General features: G+C 41.9%; 1 protein-coding gene across 1 annotated transcript; it reads right to left on the bottom strand.

Annotated features, from left to right (window-relative positions):
* Nucleotides 1-9,895: 9,895 nt before the first annotated feature.
* On the bottom strand, nucleotides 9,896-20,161 carry SPCS3 (signal peptidase complex subunit 3). Its single transcript, XM_038399954.2, has 5 exons — nucleotides 19,801-20,161; nucleotides 17,958-18,031; nucleotides 14,312-14,388; nucleotides 13,057-13,172; nucleotides 9,896-12,526 (listed from the first exon to the last, which is right to left on the bottom strand). The coding sequence occupies exons 1-5, from the start codon at nucleotides 19,941-19,943 to the stop codon at nucleotides 12,394-12,396; spliced, it is 543 nt and encodes a 180-aa protein (XP_038255882.1). The 5' UTR covers nucleotides 19,944-20,161; the 3' UTR covers nucleotides 9,896-12,393.
* Between the last annotated feature and the right edge of the window lie 1,068 nt (nucleotides 20,162-21,229).

Here is a 21,229-nt window from a genome sequence, read left to right as displayed (position 1 = left end):
ATTTGCAAAGTTGCAAAGTTCTTTGAAGAAATTAACTGCAAGACTAGACCAATAAATCCTAACACCTTTCTTTCATGAGCAGAACAAAAGTCTACCCGAACTGAGACTAGCCTTTAAAAAGCAGCCCCAACAATCTCAGGACAGTTTGAGGAACTCTCTTCCCTAAAAACTTCTGGTGAGACAGTGGCTCAGGTCATCATCCCTCTTCTACTCCATTTGGGGTAACAGACCTGATTATTTAGAATGGCTGCAATAAAGCAAAAATCACTTCTCCTCCTGAGACAGGGTAGAAATCCAGAAACTAGGCAGTCCCACCAAGTAGCCAAAGCCCAGCAGGAAATGTGAAGGCAAGTTTGTCAGCCTATTTTATTGGAGTGCAGGGTTAGGCAAATCATTTAGTTTCCCCTTTGTAAAATGAGAATAGTCAGTGGTGGCTGATGCCCATAGGGCTTAGACTGCCAGTACCAGAGCCCTCCAGCACTCCCCTGGAAAGTGACCAGCTCTTCAAAGCAACACACATACACAGGATACTAGTTGGAGAATGTCATGGGGAAGCAATTCTATATGGGATAAGGGAGGCTAGGAGGGGAAAGCTATGAAAAAAAGACAACTTCTCACCCACATTTTCCCCCTCACAAAATTAAAAACTGGAAACTTTTCTTCCATTCTGCCCTTACTGTAAATAGTATTCATCCCTTTGTGACCCCTTCGCTGTTCGTTCCTATTCCCAACCTCATCCTCTCCAAATCTACCTGTTGCTCCCTTCCCCAGTCTTCCACACTGTCTTACACTCCCACCAGTTAATAGCATTTCCCCCCGCCCCAGCCAGTAGCCAGCCATGAGAGTCCAGCCCAACCCACCTTTCCCAGTTCCCTCCAACCCAACCCCCACCTAAACAGGAGTGCTTTCCCATTCAGACCCCCTATTTCCATTCATCTGTCCTGGCAGGCTCAGAACCCCAACACACACGCTCTTTCCTAATCTAGCCATAGCTCGGAAACACCGCACTCAGCTCCTAGAACTTCTCCTTCCTGACATACCTAAATTCAGAACCACCAGCGCAGCCCCACCCAAACCATCTAGGCTCACAACTCCCCCCTGTTGCTAGGCTTGAATAAGCAGAGACCATAAGGAAGAAATGTGGCTGGCGTCCCTGTGACCAACACCGCTAGCACTAACCTGGGATTATCATCCTGTATCTGAGCCTCCTTCTTCCTGTGGAAACTACAGCCCAACCCTCTTCATGTAATAATCTGAGAGCACAGAGGACTGCTTCCCGTTACTTGCGGAGAGGGGGGCGTCTGTTCCCTAGTGGCAGCAAGGGGTATTACACGCTGCCGTACAGCAGCCACGCTGCAGATACTACTACAGTGATTCTTATTGCGGCCACCTGCGGAGGAGGCATTATTGGCAGAGTTTAGCACTTTCCACCTCTAGCAACCAGCCAGCCTCTGGAGATAACGAGAGTTACCTTTCCTTCTAAAGGCACGTGGAGATCCTTCCATGAAAAGTGTAATGTAAGTTCTAAGTAGTATTAACCAAATCATTTTGGGTTTAATTTTATAAACCAGTCTTCGCTTTGCCCGCTGCAAAATACAAAGCATGCTCTCTCGTTATCAAAGTTCCCTAGTGGTGTAATATGAGGAGTTGTAATAACTGAGCCTGTTTTTACTTGGCTGCCTGCTTTCTTTTAAAAAAAAGAAAAGGAGGACTTGTGGCACCTTAGAGACTAACAAATTTATTTGAGCATAAGCTTTCGTGAGCTACATGCATCCGATGAAGTGAGCTGTAGCTCGCGAAAACTTATGCTCAAATAAATTTGTTAGTCTCTAAGGTGCCACAAGTCCTCCTTTTCTTTTTGCGAATACAGACTAACACAGCTGCTACTCTGAAACCTGCTTTCTTTTATCTACTTAGACCGATGCCACAAACATTTACACGGGTGCTTTAAATCAATGGAACTACTCAGGCTTGTAAAGTTAAGAATGTGGTGTTTGCAGAATCAGAGTATTTATTACTATTTAGGCATGTTTGTTGTGTAAAAAGTTGCAAATAAAATATCTCCTGATTCTTTAGCAAAACTAGAAGTGTCCAAACAAGAGAGGAAACACTTTAATCATTTAATGGACTTTCTAAAAATCTCTTTCATAAACTGATTTTCAGTGATGTAGGGGAGCACTGTTACTCGTAATGGAAGCTTGCTTCCTCCAGACCTAAATTTTGTGCCTAAATTGTTCTAACACCCCTAAAAGTGCTTCCATGAAATTTATTTTTAGAACATTGCAACTGAGAATTATTTTTAAAGGAGTAACATTGCTTTGCAGGGCTTCCAACCCAAAATTTTAGCAACCAGCTCAGACGACCAGAATGAAGCTGGTTACAAACAAATGTAATATCAACAAATTTATTATCATGGCCTATAATGAATATTGTGCAAAGAGGAAACAGACAGAACAGTTAAAAGTAAAGTAGGTTTTTAAAGTGTTTTCAATTTCAATAACCCAGGGTGTTAATGAGATAATTAAAGTTGTTTGGGGCTTTTTCAGTACATGAATTTTAAGCTGATCTTGGTCTTTCAGCCACATACCACTTTTCACCAGTTTGACCGCACACTTTTAATAGTAAACAGGAACAATTGTAAACAGCCTGCATTTCTCAGCTTCAACACAAGTGTATCATCCAATTCTTCATAAAAATTATATTAAATACATCAGAGGTTTCTTGCATCAAATTTATTTGAAAACAAATATTCAAAGTTTTTGTGGAATGTTAAGTATACCACAAATGTTAGAAAAAATATCTTTATGTATAACATCAGTGCCTAAAGGAACAGATTAAAACCCAAAGGAAGCAATACATGTAGGGATCCAGTCATATGTTCATATGCTCAATGCTTACTTTTTCATGCATCAGTAGAGATGGGAGGACTAGATGTATGTGTTCCCCTGAACTTTTTTTAAATAAATGGTTATTTCATAATACCCCTAAAAACACCCAACTTTATGCAGAACTTTCCATTTTTAATATGCTTTAGTTATAATAACTAAAGAATCTTGACCCTGACCTAGCGAGATAAGAAACAAGTAGATGAACTGATACTCTACCCTGCAGCAGAGGAGCTATGAACATGCCACTCTAAACATGAGTGAGAAGTGTCCTTCTTCTAAAGGTATCCCACACTTGCAGTGAGAATGGAACCAAACTCTCCATGCCATGTACTTCAGCATGATTGCAAAAACAAATTGGCTCTCTCTCTCCTCTCTTAAGGCTCTTCAGTCCCCTTCCCCTAAGGATATGGTGCTTTCATTAGAGAAATTCCAGGATCTTCTTACACTGGGCAAAACTTCTAGAATTAAGATCTTTTCTTCATATTCCATGGATATTATTTATTGTCTTTATTAGCAGAGTGGAATATCCAATTTTTTGTAAGAAGTTATGTTTGTGTACATTTGTTTGATAGCAGCTCTTTTCCTGTTTAATAAAAGCACTTCACACAGAGGCTTTAATGAACAACCTTTAATCTGATTGAGGGGGGCTCTGATTATCAAAGGCGTCCTAACAAATGTAGTTGATTCTCAGTTGAACGCCAAACCATGGGAAATAAACTGTAAGCAGGAATGCTGGGAAATAATCTTTCCATAAAGGAGACAGCAAGCTCGCTGTAGTGCAAGTTTCATTACCGCAGAGAGCAGGTATAATCATGAGCAAGAATTGCTATTGACTAGAGTGTATGGTTTAATTTTTCTCTTTTGCATGTAGCCCCCCCCTTTTTAAATGTATTCTAATTTTTGTAATAAAAATTGATTATGCCAACCTCTGAAAAGTGCCATGCAGCTGGAGAATTGAGAACACATTTGCACTGCACAAAATGAGGAAAAGAATGATTTACTTACGCTGCAATGACACTAATGTAAGGATTTAATTGTGGAAGGGTTTAGTTACCAAGTTATTGCCTAATTATTCAAAAATGGAATTTATTTATAAAAGGTTCATAAATGATTATTCAACATCATAGCTATGAGTAGTTTGCATTACTGATGGTTATAAGTACATCAGTAGAAAGTGTTATAGATGATGTTGCAACCTGGTTCAGTCCTTTCTCTGGGCAAACACCAGTCTATTGTAAACAGCCCCAAATCCTGGGTCCCATGTTCTCCTTAACCCCTATGTCTGAATAGCGACTGATCCCCGTAGCTAGCTCTGGGTCTCCCAGGCACATGCAGGTTCAGGCCCCGTGTCTGAGCTCTTTCTTGGGCCGTGGGACCCTGAAGTACAGCCACCTTACACCCTGCAAAAAGTGCCTCAGCCTTCCAGAGGCCCAATTACTTAGGCATGTTCCGCCAGAGCTGACCTGGCTGTGGGAGCTCTGGTACCTTGATTAAACTCTTCAGGGATAACATGGCAGGAAAACAAGGACCACAGGCTTAGCAAAGAAATTTTTAACCACGATCACAGTCTAATAGCAATAGAGTTACAGTTCTATGAAAATCAACAGAAACCTGTAAAGCAACCCCTCTGTTCCAATCTCTCCCCCCAGGAGTCCTGACATTGGTCAGCATCCTTACACCAGGCAGTCCTTCCTGCCTTGATCCTCTTGCATATCATGGTTACCTGTCCATTCTGAAAGAAGTATCCCTCTTTTATAGGGTTACCAATATCCTGTTTTTCCAGGACACTGCCTCTTTTTTGAGTCTTCACCCCATCCTGGCAGATTTTTCAAACAGGCAATGTCCAGAATTTTTGCAGAGCAGATGCTGCAGCTCCAAAACAATTCCCATTAGTCCACTTCTTGATTAGTCTATTCCCCAGCAGCCACAGCTGCCAGATCCCACCCACCCAGCCCCCAGCTCTGGGAAGGGGGTCCCACAGGGAGTGGCTGACTGATGGCTGTCACTGCGTTCTGGGCTTTCACCAGCCTCCCTGCCACTCACAGGGAGCGGCACTGCCCTCTCCAAATCCCTTTCCCACAGTGTCCTCTTTTTGGGAACATGAAATATGGTAAACCTACTCTTTTAAAACCATTTGTCCTGTATTTGCCTATGTGTTGTGGGCACGAGAGTCCAAGCTCAGCCTTCTCCACCCTTTTGCTTCTGTGTAAAGTCATTCAAAGTCAATGTTCCAGCAAGAAAGAGTAATTCAGAGTCGATTGCCCAGTCACATCTCTGACAGTCTTTCCACCAGGTGTCAAATCACGGCCTCAAAATATCTGCTTTCACCCACAAGAGATCACACCCCATTAAGGTTACAATACAAAGCAGAGAGTGTGAAACCCATTGTTTCAGGTACTGACATGGAGTAGACAATGACAGACCGATCCCCAATCTGTCAGATAGTTATAAGCAACTTCTGACTTGCTAAAATCTGTAACTGATATCTATTTATAAATAGTGACTTTTATACATGGTTACTTAACATAAACAGTGTCTTTTTATTATATGAGGACTCAGTCCAAAATCTTGCACAAAACAGAGGAAGACTTGGTAATTCCCAAAATATTCACATTGTAAATTACATATACAATTAAGACTTGCAAAGCACTGTATCAGCAAAAGATGGTCAAGCCTCACAAGCTGTATATTTTCTACCACTCACCCTTCTTTAGTGCATGACCAGTAGGAGCCTTTGTGAAAAACGTGTATCAAGATAGCATCTGAACAGAGAGAACAGGTGCCTGGAGGACAAGTGGAGAAAGCAGCAGAGTAATTTTTTTCAAAAGTGACCTAAGGCTCCTAAATCACTTAGATTTTTTGCAATTTTTACTCTCAAGTCTATTCTCCAGGACCATATCACTTTAGGGAAAAGTCAGTGGAAGATGATGAAAGGACAGGACAGTCAATGGAAGAGTGGTAGTATGATACCAAGTAGCCATTGTGACAGTTTCTTGAATGTCCTTTTTGTATTACTTTAGTGCCTAGGAGCTCTAGTCATAGACCAGGATCCTGTTGTGCTAAGCACTGTACAAACAGAACAAAGACCAATCCCTGCCCCAACAAGATTACAACCTTAATGTAAGATCAGACTTGCAATTTTTATTTTGTTTGTTTCAAAGCGGATAGTGTAAAAAGTAATTTAAATTCTTATCTGTTCATTTGATTCTTGTGGCCTGGTTGAAATAGCACAGACTGCTGGGTTTTCCTCTTCCTCAGTAGATATTGGGCAAGCTATACCAAAGTAGAATGGATTCTTCTGGCTTCAGACTCCTCTCTCTACTACATGTTCTGATGGAACCCAAGTGAGAATTTCTATACCCTATAACTAGATCATGGCTGGATCTCGACTGCAGTGCCTTCCTCCTGTGTGAATACATGTGCTGTTTCAACCAGGCCACAAATCAAGTTAACAGATAAAAGGCATAAAATTTGCACCAGTCTCGACACCAATTAGTAGATTTGGTAAATCAGTCCCTGTAAAAATAATGGCATAATAGAGACCAGAGATAGAGGCTAGATAAAGTATTGGAGAAGAAAAGCCAGGAGTATGCCAAAATTGGAGAGCATGGGAAAGAACAATTTCTGAGATGAGGCGCTTCAGTAACAGATCGCTGGTCTGAGCATCCTGCAACAGCTGCTGCCGTAACTTTCAAATGGTGTGCTTTATACACTTGTATGAAGTACTTCTAAATGACAGGTTTAAGAGTAGCAGCCATGTTAGTCTGTATTCGCAAAAAGAAAAGGAGTACCTGTGGCACCTTAGAGACTAACAAATTTATTAGAGCATAAGCTTTCGTGAGCTACAGCTCCAAATGCAAACAGATGGACATCATACCGAAAGGACTGAAGGTAAAAAATCCATTACAATCTACATACCACACAGACTATGCTGACAGCTTGTGCCACACACTCTCAAAGAAACTGCGGAACCACCTGATCAACATCCTCTACAGAAAACGGTAAAGAACCAACCTTCCACACAAACTTCCTCGTGGCTGGACTTTACAAAAACTAGACAAACCATTTACAAAAACTAGACAAACCATTTACAAAACACACTTTGCTTCTCTACAAAAGAAAAAGGACACTAAGCTATCTAAACTACTATATGCCACAAAGGGCCACAACAATGGTTCCCCTAACCCACCCAGCAATATTGTTAATCTATCCAACTATACTCTTAGCCCAGCAGAAGAATCTGTCCTATCTCGGGGCCTCTCCTTTTGCCCCTCCACCCCCACGAACATGATACAGTTCTGTGGTGACCTAGAATCCTATTTTCGACGTCTCAGACTCAAGGAATATTTCCAACACACCTCTGACCAACATATTAACCCACAGAGACCTTCCTGCCAACACTACAAAAAGAAGGATTCTGGGTGGACTCCTCCTGAAGGTCGAAACAGCAGCCTGGATTTCTACATAGAGTGCTTCCGCCGACGTGCACGAGCTGAAATTGTGGAAAAGCAGCATCGCTTACCCCATAACCTCAGCCATGCAAAACACAGTGCCATCCACAGCCTCAGAAACAACTCGGACATCATAATCAAAAAGGCTGACAAAGGAGGTGCTGTCGTCATCATGAATAGGTCGGAGTATGAACAAGAGGCTACTAGGCAGCTCTCCAACACCACTTTCTACAAGCCATTACCCTCTGATCCCACTGAGAGTTACCAAAAGAAACTACAGCATTTGCTCAAGAAACTCCCTGAAAAAGCACAAGAACAAATCCACACAGACACACCCCTGGAGCCCCGACCTGGGGTATTCTATCTGCTACCCAAGATCCATAAACCTGGAAATCCTGGACGCCCCATCATCTCAGGCATTGGCACCCTGACAGCAGGATTGTCTGGCTATGTAGACTCCCTCCTCAGACCCTTCGTTACCAGCACTCCCAGCTATCTTCGAGACACCACCGATTTCCTGAGGAAACTACAGTCCATTGGTGATCTTTCTAAAAACACCATCCTAGCCACTATGGATGTAGAAGCCCTCTACACCAACATTCCACACAAAGATGGACTACAAGCCGTCAGGAACAGTATCCCCGATACTGTCACAGCTAACCTGGTGGCTGAACTTTGTGACTTTGTCCTGACCCATAACTATTTCACATTTGGTGACAATGTATACCTTCAAATCAGCGGCACTGCGATGGGTACCCGCATGGCCCCACAGTATGCCAACATTTTTATGGCTGACTTAGAACAACGCTTCCTCAGCTCTCGTTCCCTAATGCCCCTACTCTACTTGCGCTACATTGATGACATCTTCATCATCTGGACCCATGGAAAAGAAGCTCTTGAGGAATTCCACCATGATTTCAACAATTTCCATCCCACCATCAACCTCAGCCTGGACCAGTCCACACAAGAGATCCACTTCCTGGACACTACGGTGCTAATAAGCGATGGTCACATAAACACCACCCTATATCGGAAACCTACTGACCGCTATTCCTACCTACATGCCTCTAGCTTTCATCCAGATCATACCACTCGATCCATTGTCTACAGCCAAGCGCTACGATATAACCGCATTTGCTCCAACCCCTCAGACAGAGACAAACACCTACAAGATCTCTATCATGCATTCCTACAACTACAGTACCCACCTGCTGAAGTGAAGAAACAGATTGACAGAGCCAGAAGAGTACCCAGAAGTCACCTACTACAGGACAGGCCCAACAAAGAAAACAACAGAACGCCACTAGCCATCACCTTCAGCCCCCAACTAAAACCCCTCCAACGCATCATCAAGGATCTACAACCTATCCTGAAGGACGAGCCATCGCTCTCTCAGATCTTGGGAGACAGACCAGTCCTTGCTTACAGACAGCCCCCCAATCTGAAGCAAATACTCACCAGCAACCACACACCACACAACAGAACCACTAACCCAGGAACCTATCCTTGCAACAAAGCCCGTTGCCAACTCTGTCCACATATCTATTCAGGGGATACCATCATAGGGCCTAATCACATCAGCCACACCATCAGAGGCTCGTTCACCTGCGCATCTACCAATGTGATAGATGCCATCATGTGCCAGCAATGCCCCTCTGCCATGTACATTGGCCAAACTGGACAGTCTCTACGTAAAAGAATGAATGGACACAAATCAGACGTCAAGAATTATAACATTCAAAAACCAGTTGGAGAACACTTCAATCTCTCTGGTCACTCGATCACAGACCTAAGAGTGGCTATCCTTCAACAAAAAAGCTTCAAAAACAGACTCCAAGGAGAGACTGCTGAATTGGAATTAATTTGCAAACTGGATACAATTAACTTAGGCTTGAATAGAGACTGGGAATGGATGAGTCATTACACAAAGTAAAACTATTTCCCCATGGTATTTCTCCCTCCCACCCCACCCCCCACTGTTCCTCTGATATTCTTGTTAACTGCTGGAATTAGCCTACCTGCTTGTCACCATGAAAGGTTTTCCTCCTTCCCCCCCCTGCTGTTGGTGATGGCTTATCTTAAGTGATCACTCTCCTTACAGTGTGTATGATAAACCCATTGTTTCATGTTCTCTGTGTGTGTGTGTGTGTGTATATAAATCTCTCCTCTGTTTTTTCCACCAAATGCATCCGATGAAGTGAGCTGTAGCTCACGAAAGCTTATGCTCTAATAAATTTGTTAGTCTCTAAGGTGCCACAAGTACTCCTTTTCTTTTTATAGTAAGGACAGATTATCCTTTAGGAAAGCCAGGAGAATACACCAATTTATCAATTTGATTTTTTTGTTCATTTGTGTAAATGTTAATCTTAGTTAACAAATGGCAGAAGCAGAGACCAAGTGATATTCCTTTACCACCAAAAAAGGGCAAAATATTTTCATATAATTGAGACAACATAATTGAAATTTGTACACATTGCTTTAACTTCATTAACATCTATCAATTTTAGCAATTATAAGATTCTGTATCAACAAGGTAAGAGTCTTTATACTCAGGAATACTTTATTTAGGAATACTTAGGAATAGTTTATTAAGATGCAGTACAAAATTTGTATTTTAGCGACCCAAACTGTGAGGTGTTTCTCTCTGCAGCAAAGCAGACAAGAGCAAACACATTAAGTGTACAGAAATCAGGTTGGCAGAACCCCACTAACAATCCCTCCAAAGAAACATGTGAATACAAAGATATATTGTATACTTGAGCGCAGAGCTACAGATCAGCTGTTTTACACTGTATGGTCAAGCTTTTCAGGAGCAACAATTTTGTCAGTACCCAACCTGAGATATCTTAAAAAGGCCTGATGTTTGGAAATGGGAAGTGCTGAGCACCCACCATCTGAAAAATCTGGGCTCTTTAAAATGTCACAAGTTGAACACATAAAAAGGAGGAATCCAAAAATCAAGGCACTTTTAAAAATCTTGTCCTATGTAGATTCTTATGCAGATTTCTTTTATCACATAGTCCAGTGCCCTTTTAAATAATGCTACTAATTGTATGCATCGAGGTATGATCCACTTTCTACCCTTCTCACAAGGGGAAGGAGCCACACAACAGAAAAAGCCAGTAACAGCGCAGACACTAAGTTGCCATTTAGAGTGTCGAGATAGCAAGTATGAAAAATCAGGACTGGGGGTGGGGAAGTAATAGACAATATAAGACAATGCCCTGAATATCAGGCTTGTCCGTACAAAAAATCAGAACACCTGGTCACCCTATTGCCACTCCACATGGATGACCTAGGATTCACAGAATCAGAGCAAGAATTTTCTGCAATCCTAACGGTATGTGGGTGGCAGGCTATGCTGTTATCCCTCCTCACAAGGAACAGGATGCAGGGAGGAAAAGGTGGCCCTATACAAACTGTTTGAAAGCCTTTTTTTTTTTTTAAATTGGAGTCAACTCACTTACAACATAGGTTTGTCATAGAGGAGCTGATCAATGGCCAATCTACTGTCCTGTCTTTGATAATTACTGCTATCAGATACTTTAGGGGAAGGAGAAATATATTTCATAGTAGACAATTATGGAATAATATGCCCAAAAAAGGATATTCCTTGCTGAACCCAAGTATCCCATGCAGTTTTATATTATCTTATCTAGTAAAACTGACTGATTTTATATAAAATGTTTAATCCTTTTAAAAATTCTGCTAAGCTGTTGATCTCAGCTCTTGGGTAATGAACTTCACAGATTTACTATGAATTGTACAAGATAATATTTCTTTTGATCAGGTTTTAATTTGTAGCCTTCCAATTTCACTGAAGGTCTCCTTGTGCTTGTACTGTGAAAAAGTGAAGGACAGTGGCCCCTTTACCTTCTGTACACAACTCATTTTGTATACTATTCTACAACCTATTTACCTCATTGCTAAGTAGTCCCAATCTTTTTAATTTATTCTCATGAAAGTCTAATTTTTATTTTCACACTTTTACTATATTTTAATTTTACTTGTCTATAATACTGAAAGTCAAGAATTCCAAATATTTTACAAGAAAATCATATTTTGTAAGTACTTTTTTATTTTGGATTATTCTTGCTCATACTTTTTTTTTTTTTATTTATTTTGTATACTGCACAACACATCCTAAATGCTTTAAGATGATCTTCTGACTTTAATTAATCCAAAATTATTTGTACACGTGGGAAAAAAAATGCACACTTGGTTAATATTAAGCTTTTTCAAATAAGCAAAAAAAAAATGCCAATTTATATGCTAGAGGTATTTTTCCACTGTTTTATCCTGCTTATGATTTCTACTGGTATCTATGTTGTATAAACAGCTCTTAAAAGATGTGTGTTTTTTTTAAACACAAAACATATATTCTTGTTACATCAATGGCACACTCTCGTTAAATCAACGAATATTACATAAATCTTTCAAATAAGGATTTCTGTTTAACCAACATCAAATTTGAGCTGGAATAGTACTAAAATACTCCTGATTGATGGCTCATGGATAATGAAGAGCAACGATTTCTACAGAGTGGCTTTTGATGCTACTAGACAGAAACAATCTACCCTAATTCAGCATTCAGCTGAAGAATACAATACAATAGCCACAGTGCCTATGAACCTGCAAGTACTACATTTTTGGCTACAACACTGTAATTTTGTGCATCGGGCTTTAGAAGGATTACATAAAGAACTTTTATAATAAATTTTAAAATAATCAGACTATGTTCTGGTTTTAAATGTTTATTTATAAGAAACATTTTTCTACTCACATGGCCAACAAAAAAAAAGTTAGTTTTTCAAAAAATTTAAACCATCAGTTCACCTTTCCTGTAAGTTTCAGCATCAGTGTTTTATTTAAAATTAAAAAAAAAAAAAAAAAAAAAAAAGCCTAAATTTCAGCTTTTTTTTCGTACTCAGTTAGAGCCAAAGAAATCAAGTACCTTTGACTGGAGAGCTGCAGGGGATAGGAGGAGAAAGTGATAAAATGTATTCATAATATACAAGTATAAAAATACATTGCTTAGGATTCAGTATAATAATTTAATAACTTTTTGCTGTTTCATAAGTATCTGGGAATGGAACAGATACATGTCCTGATCCTGTCACAAGAGGTAGAATGCCAGCATTTGGTACAACGTTCCAGGAGAGAGTCAAAGTGACGTTTCTGTTTCCTCTGTAAAATCAAAATAAATCATCAGAAAAAATACTCAACTTATAAAGGCATAAGTTACCTTGAATATGAATACTTTTCTGTGAGCCAGAAATAATGGGCATTTTAAATTTACACAGTTTGCATTGGTTTACAGTATTTGCACAAAGCTACTGCATGGAATATGACCTAGAGTCCAGATACCTTTCCTGCAAAGTAGTTGAGGGTTCTCCAGACCTTGCAGGACATGACCCTAGCTCTGCAGGCACAGGCTGAAACCTGGCAGCCAAGTGCTTCTGGCAGCCACTTGCTTTTCAGCCCAGTGAACTGGGGGGTAGACCGTGGAGGTCTGGATCTCTACCACATAGCACATCTCATCAGCTGATTTATGAAGATGTAATAGTCTTGAAACAATTATAAAATTTAAAAGAACGTAATAAGCTGTTAAATATTCATATTCCCCCCACCCTACCTCTCTCCCACCCCTACCTCAGCAACACACAAATATCCAGAGTACAGAAGAGCTACACTACAAAGAAATGTAATTTACTCACTTGAGACCATTTCCATCATCAAAGAAAAAGTATTTTGATTTCATGTCTTTTAGTAACAGCTTTGGACTATCTCCTCTCAAAATGATCTTGTCCCAAAGGACAACCTGGTTCAGGGCCTACAATTAAAATTAATCACTGAGTTAACACAATTAAGTATATCCGATCACTGGAAATTACAAAGCATTATTGATTCAAGAAACAAATTGCAGAGCATAAACTTTGTTTTATGGATTGCAAGTGTAATAGAACTATGTCTCACAAGAACAAAGGTTTACCACTAAAATATTTAAATATGGCAGAGATAACAGATCTGACAGAACCTTATTTTAAGGATAGCAGATTTTAAAGACATACCAGTAGAAAGTATGATGGGTCAAGGATGCTAGTGTTTAATTGTAATTACAACTGCAAAAGTAAAAGTGATTTCAAACTATATAACTTTTATTTGGACATTGTCTCAAGAATGAAAGATGTGAGTTGTACTGAAGTCAAATCCTATCGTTTTGTTCAAATTTTTCAGTGTTTTTTATGAATTACTACTGTATTCAGATTTGTAAGAATAACTGAACCTCAGTAACGTGTCCTGAATTCATAAGAGGTTTTATGCATCTCTTCTGAATTACTTACTCAGCAATGATGATCTGCCATATTGGGGTTGACACCAGACAAAATTCCGAGTTTGATACAATTTGAACAAAGGACTAAAATATACCACTATAATGTACCAATTTATAAGAGTTGGCTGTTTATGAACTGAACTTATGAAATATAAAACAAGATAGACTCTTAAAGCCTAACTAATGAAACAGAGAATTCTAAAAATTGATTCAGCAGTGCAGTTGTGCTACCAGTATAGATGGAATATTACTTTATTTAAATAGTCATTAAAAACAGATTAGGTAGTGACAGTCTTGAGAATGAATTTTAAAAATCATTTTAGGAAAATTCTGACCTCTCTACAGTGGCAGAATAGCGGTACCAGTTGAAACAGTTGAGAATAGCAGTTTTAAGTGACAATGGCGCCAAAGGGCTATGTATCGAAAGTTGTATGTCACTATTTCAGAAAGTCAAAAGATGTAACATTTGGAATTCTTATTATTAAATATCAGCAAAAGCAAAAGTCTAGGAATTGCAGGAATAAGTCAAAATAGTATGAAAATTTTGTACCATAATCTCTCCTAGGATGATTACAGCATGTTATATAGCAGCTAAACCAAATAATTTTAATTGTTTAAATTTTATATTTCATACTTACATTGTTTTTTGTTGAATATTCTGCAGATAAATACAGAAATAACTCTTTAACATTCCAATCAAATATAGTTTGCAGATGTGAGCAAGTTAAGGAAAATGGTATACCAATTTTATTTTTAAATGATATTTTACCAAATTCCAACATAGATCATCTCATAATCCAAAGTACAATATAATTATAATGTTTAAGATATTTCCAAAAGTCATGGAAGCCTCCATGACAAACTTGCAGCCTTATCTAAGAGTGCTGTATTTGACACTGCAACTTAGTAACATCTCAGAATTTAAATACTACCCCACCCTAGTTGCCCAATGAAAAACATTCCCTATACAGGAGAGAAAGACTAAGAGTCCTTTACTAAATGATGTTCTTTCATATAGTATCACCTACATTTCAACATAGCTGATGTTATCTGATCTATAAGGCATACTACTTAAAGGGTATTCTAACAGGAACTGATTTTTTTTTTAGTCAATATGAAAAAAATTAAAGGTTATCAGTATATCTTTAAAAGCATAAGAAATATTTTTTTGTACGTCTAAGAGTAAGTCTACATTTTAGTCACTGGTATTTTTAATAAAAGTCATGAACAGGTCACAAGCAGTAAACCAAAATTCACGGCCCATGACCGGACCTGACTTGTACTATACCCTTGACTAAATCTTGGGAGTGCTGCGGGTGCTCGTAGGGGGGAGGCCCGGGGCCACCACAGGTGCTGGGGGGGGGGGGGGGGGGGAAACAGCCTGGAGGCGCTGTGAGTGCTGCGGGGGGGAGGTGTGCTCTGGAGGGGTGATCCAGGGGGGCACGGTCAGTGCTCAGGCGGGAGTAGCCCAGGACTCCTGTGGTGCTGGGGGGGAGGAGCTTGGTGGAGCTGGTAGGCTCCCTGCTTGGCTTCTCAGAAGCACCGACATGTCCCTCCTTAAACTCCTAGCTTCGCAGTTCCCACTGACTAGGAACCACCAACAATGGGAGCTACAGGGGCAATGCCTGCGGGCAGAGGCAGCACGTGGAGCTAGGAGCCGAGGAAGGGATGTGTTGCCGCTTCCGGGGAGCGGCCCAAAGGTAAGCACCGCCCAGAGACCTCACCTCCTCCCGCGCCCCAACCCCCAGCCCTGAGGCCCCCAACCCAAAAGTCTCCTGCTACTCCTGAGGGTGTAATGCTCTGGCAGCCCCAGAGTCGGCTGCACCGGCTGCTGCAAAAGTCATGGAAGCCTCCATGACAAACTTGCAGCCTTATCTAAGAGTGCTGTATTTGACACTGCAACTTAGTAACATCTCAGAATTTAAATACTACCCCACCCTAGTTGCCCCAATGAAAAACATTTCCTATACAGGAGAGGAAAGACTCAGAGTCCTTTACTAAATGATGTTCTTTCATATAGTATCACCTTGCTACTCTCTGTTGACAAGACCCATTTAAAGTACAAGAATAACCAAAAGTAATTAAAAAATACTAAGGATTAGTTTTAAATACACAAAGGAATCTCAGAACTATAACTTAGTGGAGCCAAAACATAAATAAAATATCTGTTGGTATATTTCTTTGAAACTTTGTCTGCCCTGTCTTCCCAAGAGTTAAACATTTCAGAGGTGTACAAATATCTTGGAAGTTGCTATATTTCAACTATAGTGTTGAATTATTTTATATTAAGGGTATTATTATAGATAGATTTAGTAGCACCTCTTATTATTAAGCTTGTTTGACACTTGCAATTATAATTCCCTGTTTTCAGTTGCAAAGCCAGACTTTCCTCGTAATGACTGTTCCCAGCTGCTCTGGGCTAGGCACCAGAACTGAGAGCAGGGAACCTGTCTCTCCTGTGCCCCTCCTGCTGGCACAAAGGCAAGAAAGGAAGAGAAAACTGTCTGATTCAAATGCAGAAGGGACAAAAGCTAGACCAGGGGAAAGGGAAAGAAACAGACTGGGACAAGGAGTCTGCTGAGACTAGTACTAGAAGGGATTGGGGGCAAAACTGTGACTGGTTGGGCAAGACAACTGGGAGCTGGTCAGGGAAATGGAGGGGGCTTACGCACTTGGCTTGGGGGTTGACAACTGAGATCAAATGAGAAACTAGGGAAGAGACTGGGACTAGGGGCGAGGTAGAGGGGAGACAACTCTTGCAAGGAGCTGGGGCACAGAGGGAGAACTGGGATTGGCTGGGCAAAGAAAGAGTGGGATAAGGAGCCAAGAGGGGAGAGAGGGGAGGAGAGAGTAGAAACCATTAAGAAAGTGAAGAGGAAAATAAAAGAAATGCAAAAACAAGAGACAGGCAATCAAAGATAGAGAGAAAGGGGAGAAAGTAAGATGGGGAGAAAAATAGAGGACAGAAGTTGGTATAATTGTGTATGCTGCTCAATAAATTATTTCCAGTGAGTGATAAATGCAACTGATATTTAATATTTTGTTCCTTTATTTACTATGTCTGCCCTCGATCTTTACTCCCACTGACATCCATATTATAGGTCCTTAACTTTGTAATCCAGGCTTTCCTAACAGAATGAATTTGAAACCCGTGTCATAGATCATAACTATTCACATTACATAAGCAATTCCTATGATTAACTACTTCTCTCCTTACCGACCTACACCCATACCATGGCTCTCCATGTTAAGCAATATCACTTCCAACATTTGTCATGACGATGCTACAGCAAGAATGATTGAGATGATCAGGGCTAACCCTGAGCCTACCACTATACACAGACGACTTCAACCACCCAAGAGCATGCTTGTCATTGAGGCAACCATTGTGGGCCTATCTGTCCTGCCCAGACTTCTCTGCGACATTGATGTTGTGTGAAGAATGGGCTGCAGTTGATGTCAGATACCAGTCTCTTGACCCAACCACGTGTGTACCCAGCTTTATTTGCCATGTTGCTCATGGGCCCTTCTGACCTGATTTCAAAACAGGCCAGGGTAAATGGGCAGCCAGCCTTCACACCTGGGACCAACAGAGAATCCTAAATGCGGCTGTGGCTAAACACATCACTTATTACTGATGACTACACTCTGATTAGATTTAATGGTGGTTTAAGGACTCTGAACTTTGCTGATGAGGTTGCCACAAACCGTCTTGGCAATCTCCTCATCTGATAAGAACTACAGTAGAACCTCAGAGTTACGAACACCAGAGTTATGAACTGACCTGTCAACCACACACTTCATTTGGAACCAGAAGTACACAATCAGGCAGCAGGAGAGACCAAAAAAAAGCAAATCAGTACAGTACCGTTAAATGTAAACTACTTTAAATAAAAAAAGCAAAGCAGCATTTTTCTTCTGCATAGTAAAGTTTCAAAGCTTCAATGTTCAGTTGTAAACTTTTGAAAGAACAACCATAACATTTTGTTCAAAGTTATGAACATTTCAGAATGACGAACACCTCAGGTTGTTTGAAATGTTCATAACTCTGAGGTTCTACCGTATTTCTCGCCTCACCCAATACATTCTCTAATTCCATTTACTTTAAAACACTGCTTTCCAGAGATATTGGTGGTTTTCCTCAAACTTTTTACTCTCTTAAGGTCTTCTGGTTTAAATATTGGAGGACTGGTTTCATATATTACAATCATAACAACTATGGAAGTGGTGTCAACAATAGAACAAAATTTAGATTTTAAACATTAGTGTTTTTATAAAGGATATCTGCAGTAACATCAAATGTAACAAATCCTAGATCACTTCTTTCTCTAGGCCCGGTGAAGTCTTCCACATTTTTTCTATTAAAAAAATAAATAAAAATAAATAAATAGCTGGCAAGAACACAAAATTAGCATAGTTTGCATTACTTATTTGTTTTATGTCAATGAACACTCTTATTGGTTTCCTTTGTACACTTTCTACCATTTTGATTGAGACAAGATACAATAAATGGGTGTATCAATCAGATGTTAAGCACTTCAGGCCAAGAACATTGTTTTACTGTTTATACACTTCCTAGCACAATGGAGCCCTTATCCTGATTGGATCATTTAGATACTACTAGAATTCAAACAATAAATAAGAGTAATCATTTATGGACTTTTTCCTGCCTACGAAGTCATGGGCAGCTCAACTGTATTTCATTTGATTTTAGTCAAGCATATGTAGCCATCACCAACTAGTCAATACCAATTTGAACATCTGCAGCAGCAAAGTCAGTCATTCTGGTAGTAACTACTATTTTCAGTCATACCAATTGATTTTACATAACAAAGAGCCCCTCAGCCCATCTACATTAACCACCTGTTAACCCTGATTTCATATTTGTGCTGCACACACACATTGTAAAGTTCTCCCTTGGCACGAACAATCCTCAAACAAAGAAATACTGCATTGGTTGAAAGTTTATGCTCTCTCCACAATATTAAGTCATCATGCCATAATTTGGTTGGCAATGGATAAACCTCGCCACCAAAACTTCAGGAACGTTGAACTTGACATTAATATTTGCTCCAGACTGAAACGGAGTTTATTCAAATCTCCATGCATAAAAAACAGAACACTCAGGTCCCTGAGCTTTAAAAACAAAAAATTAAGTCTGTCACACTTAGTGCCTTCCTTACTTCAAAAAGAAAGAAGCTAAGAAAGCCCCAAGTTTTGTTTTGAAGACTGACTACAGACTGTTCCTTCCCTTCACACAAACTAACATCGTCACAGTATATGCACCTACATGACAGGTGCACAGAGGCACTGTCAATCTGTTACAGGAAGAATCCACACATTGAACTGGAGTTTGGCAAAAAGAAACCATCGAAAAAAGATGCAAGGAGAGAGATCCTCATTATGCTGCTCCAATTCAATTCTGACTGGGTTACTAGTTCTGTTTTAAAAAACGCGGCTTACAAAGATGAAGGAGGTTTAGAGACATTTAAAGTCAGTCAGTCCATATTCTTATATCGCCAATCACATGTTTTTACAGGGCAGCGATTAAAGGAGGGAGGAAAAGGACTAGCATGAAGTCTGACAGAAGCCAAGCGAGGCAGGTGAATTCAAAAGAGGACATTCCCCCTCGTCAACACGTCTTGCCTCCATATAAAGCAGGAGCCCTGGTGCGCGTGTGACGGCGGGCAACGTATGCATTGCAACAGCCTCCCCGCAGAGAGCAGGCCGAGAGGCGGAGGAAGGACACCAGTACAGCGCAGGGGACTGTCGTGGGGTTCCCTCATTGGCCGGGCCGGGGGGGAGTGAGAGCGCAGGAAGGAAACGGCCGAGGCCGACGCTGACTGTATTTATTCTAGGCCCAAGCTACGGCGAGGCGCGCCGATGGGAAACGATCTGCTTCACGTCTCCCTAAAAGCAATCGGGCCAGGCCGCGTCCCGGGATTCCCATACCGCGGCCCGCTCGTGTACAGGCCGCCGCCCCGCGCAGGGGGCGCCCGCCGCTCCCCCTCCCCGCAGGGAGAGTTTGGCTCCGCGCCCCAGCAGCCCCGGGGCCCCGTGTGCGCCCAGACCCCACCGGCGAACCTCCCCCAGGCTCGGGACTGGCGGTGCCCGGGGCCGCACTCACAGCATGACCCGGGAGACGGCGAGGCGGACGGGCACGCTGCGCTCCTTGAAGGCGGTGGTGATGAAGCAGCCGAAGGTCAGCGCCGCCATGGCGCTCAGGGAGAAGGCGAAGAGCGAGTTGGCCCGGGACAGCACCGTGTTCATCTCTCCGGCCGCTCAGCCACGCAGGCCCCGGCCGCAGCCCCACGGGCGGACACCGCGGGCAGCCGGCTCGGCGGCGACTGGGGCAGGCGACGGCGGGTTTCTGCGGGACCAGGAGCAGCTGCAGCCACCGCCTGCGCGCGTGAGCCCCCGGCACCAGCAGAGAGGAAAGGCCGGGCCGGATGCGCCTGAGCCCGCCCAGCCAGGGGGGAGGGGCCGCGCCACCGCCCTGCCGGGGAGGCGGGACATCCTGCTGCCTCTCGCGCCGCCCGGCGTCTCCTGCGCGTGCCCCCAACCGGCCGCGCGCCCCGCTGCCCCCAGCCGCCTGGTACCCCAGAGCTGGCAGCCGCCCTCCGGCCCCACGCCGTGCTCTGCTTTCCCTCGCCTGCCCCCTAGCTTTAGACGCCATCCTCCTTGAGCGCTTGCATTATCAATGAGCGGTCTCTCAGTCCCTTGGCTTTGGGATTTTCTCTCTCTGTCAATCTCTCTTGTGTCGCATTGATGGCAGAGCCCTTTCTCTGTTCACTGTGCTTTGGGTGTCGGCTACCAACTCCAGTTATACCTGCTGATTGTGTTCTGGAGAGTCTGCTAGCATTGCACGACAGCTCTCCTCTGTTTTTTTCCACCAAATGCATCCGATGAAGTGAGCTGTAGCTCACGAAAGCTTAGAGACTAACAAACTTATTAGAGCATAAGGTGCCACAAGTACTCCTTTTCTTTGTGCTACTAAGGAAGTCTGCTAGGCCTGGCTTGCAGTAGGAAAAAATACTTGTAGCTGTCAGCACCCGTTCAGCGCTATTTCAATCCAACTCCCTGGGTAGAGCAGGAAAAACGCTTATGCTCTAATAAATTTCTTAGTCTCTGAGGTGCCACAAGTACTCCTTTTCTTTCAGCACCCTAAGAATACCAGTTAACACTTTGTGTAGGTCGGATCCTAGTGTGGTGGCTCTGTAGCAGTCAGGCTTGCTGGTTTTGATTTGTCCTTTGATTTGCTATTGTTTTGGTCTATTGTCCTGAGCACTGTTTGATTTGGGTGAGTATTTGTGCCCTAGTGACAGGTTTCAGAGTGGTAGCCGGGTTAATCTGTATCAGCAAAAAAAACGAGGAGTACTTGTGACACTTTAGAGACTAACAAATTTATTTGGACATGAGCTAAAACCCACTTCATCGGATGCATGCAGTGGAAAATACTGTAGGAAGATATATATACACACAGAGAACATGAAAAAAGGGGGGTTGCCATACCAACTGTAACAAGACTAATCAATTAAGGTAGGCTATTATCAACA

The sequence above is a fragment of the Dermochelys coriacea genome, chromosome 4, assembly GCF_009764565.3.
Source record: "Dermochelys coriacea isolate rDerCor1 chromosome 4, rDerCor1.pri.v4, whole genome shotgun sequence".
Lineage (NCBI taxonomy): Eukaryota > Metazoa > Chordata > Testudines > Dermochelyidae > Dermochelys > Dermochelys coriacea.
Note: the sequence above shows the minus strand (reverse complement) of the source record. Positions and strands in the feature narration are given on the sequence as shown.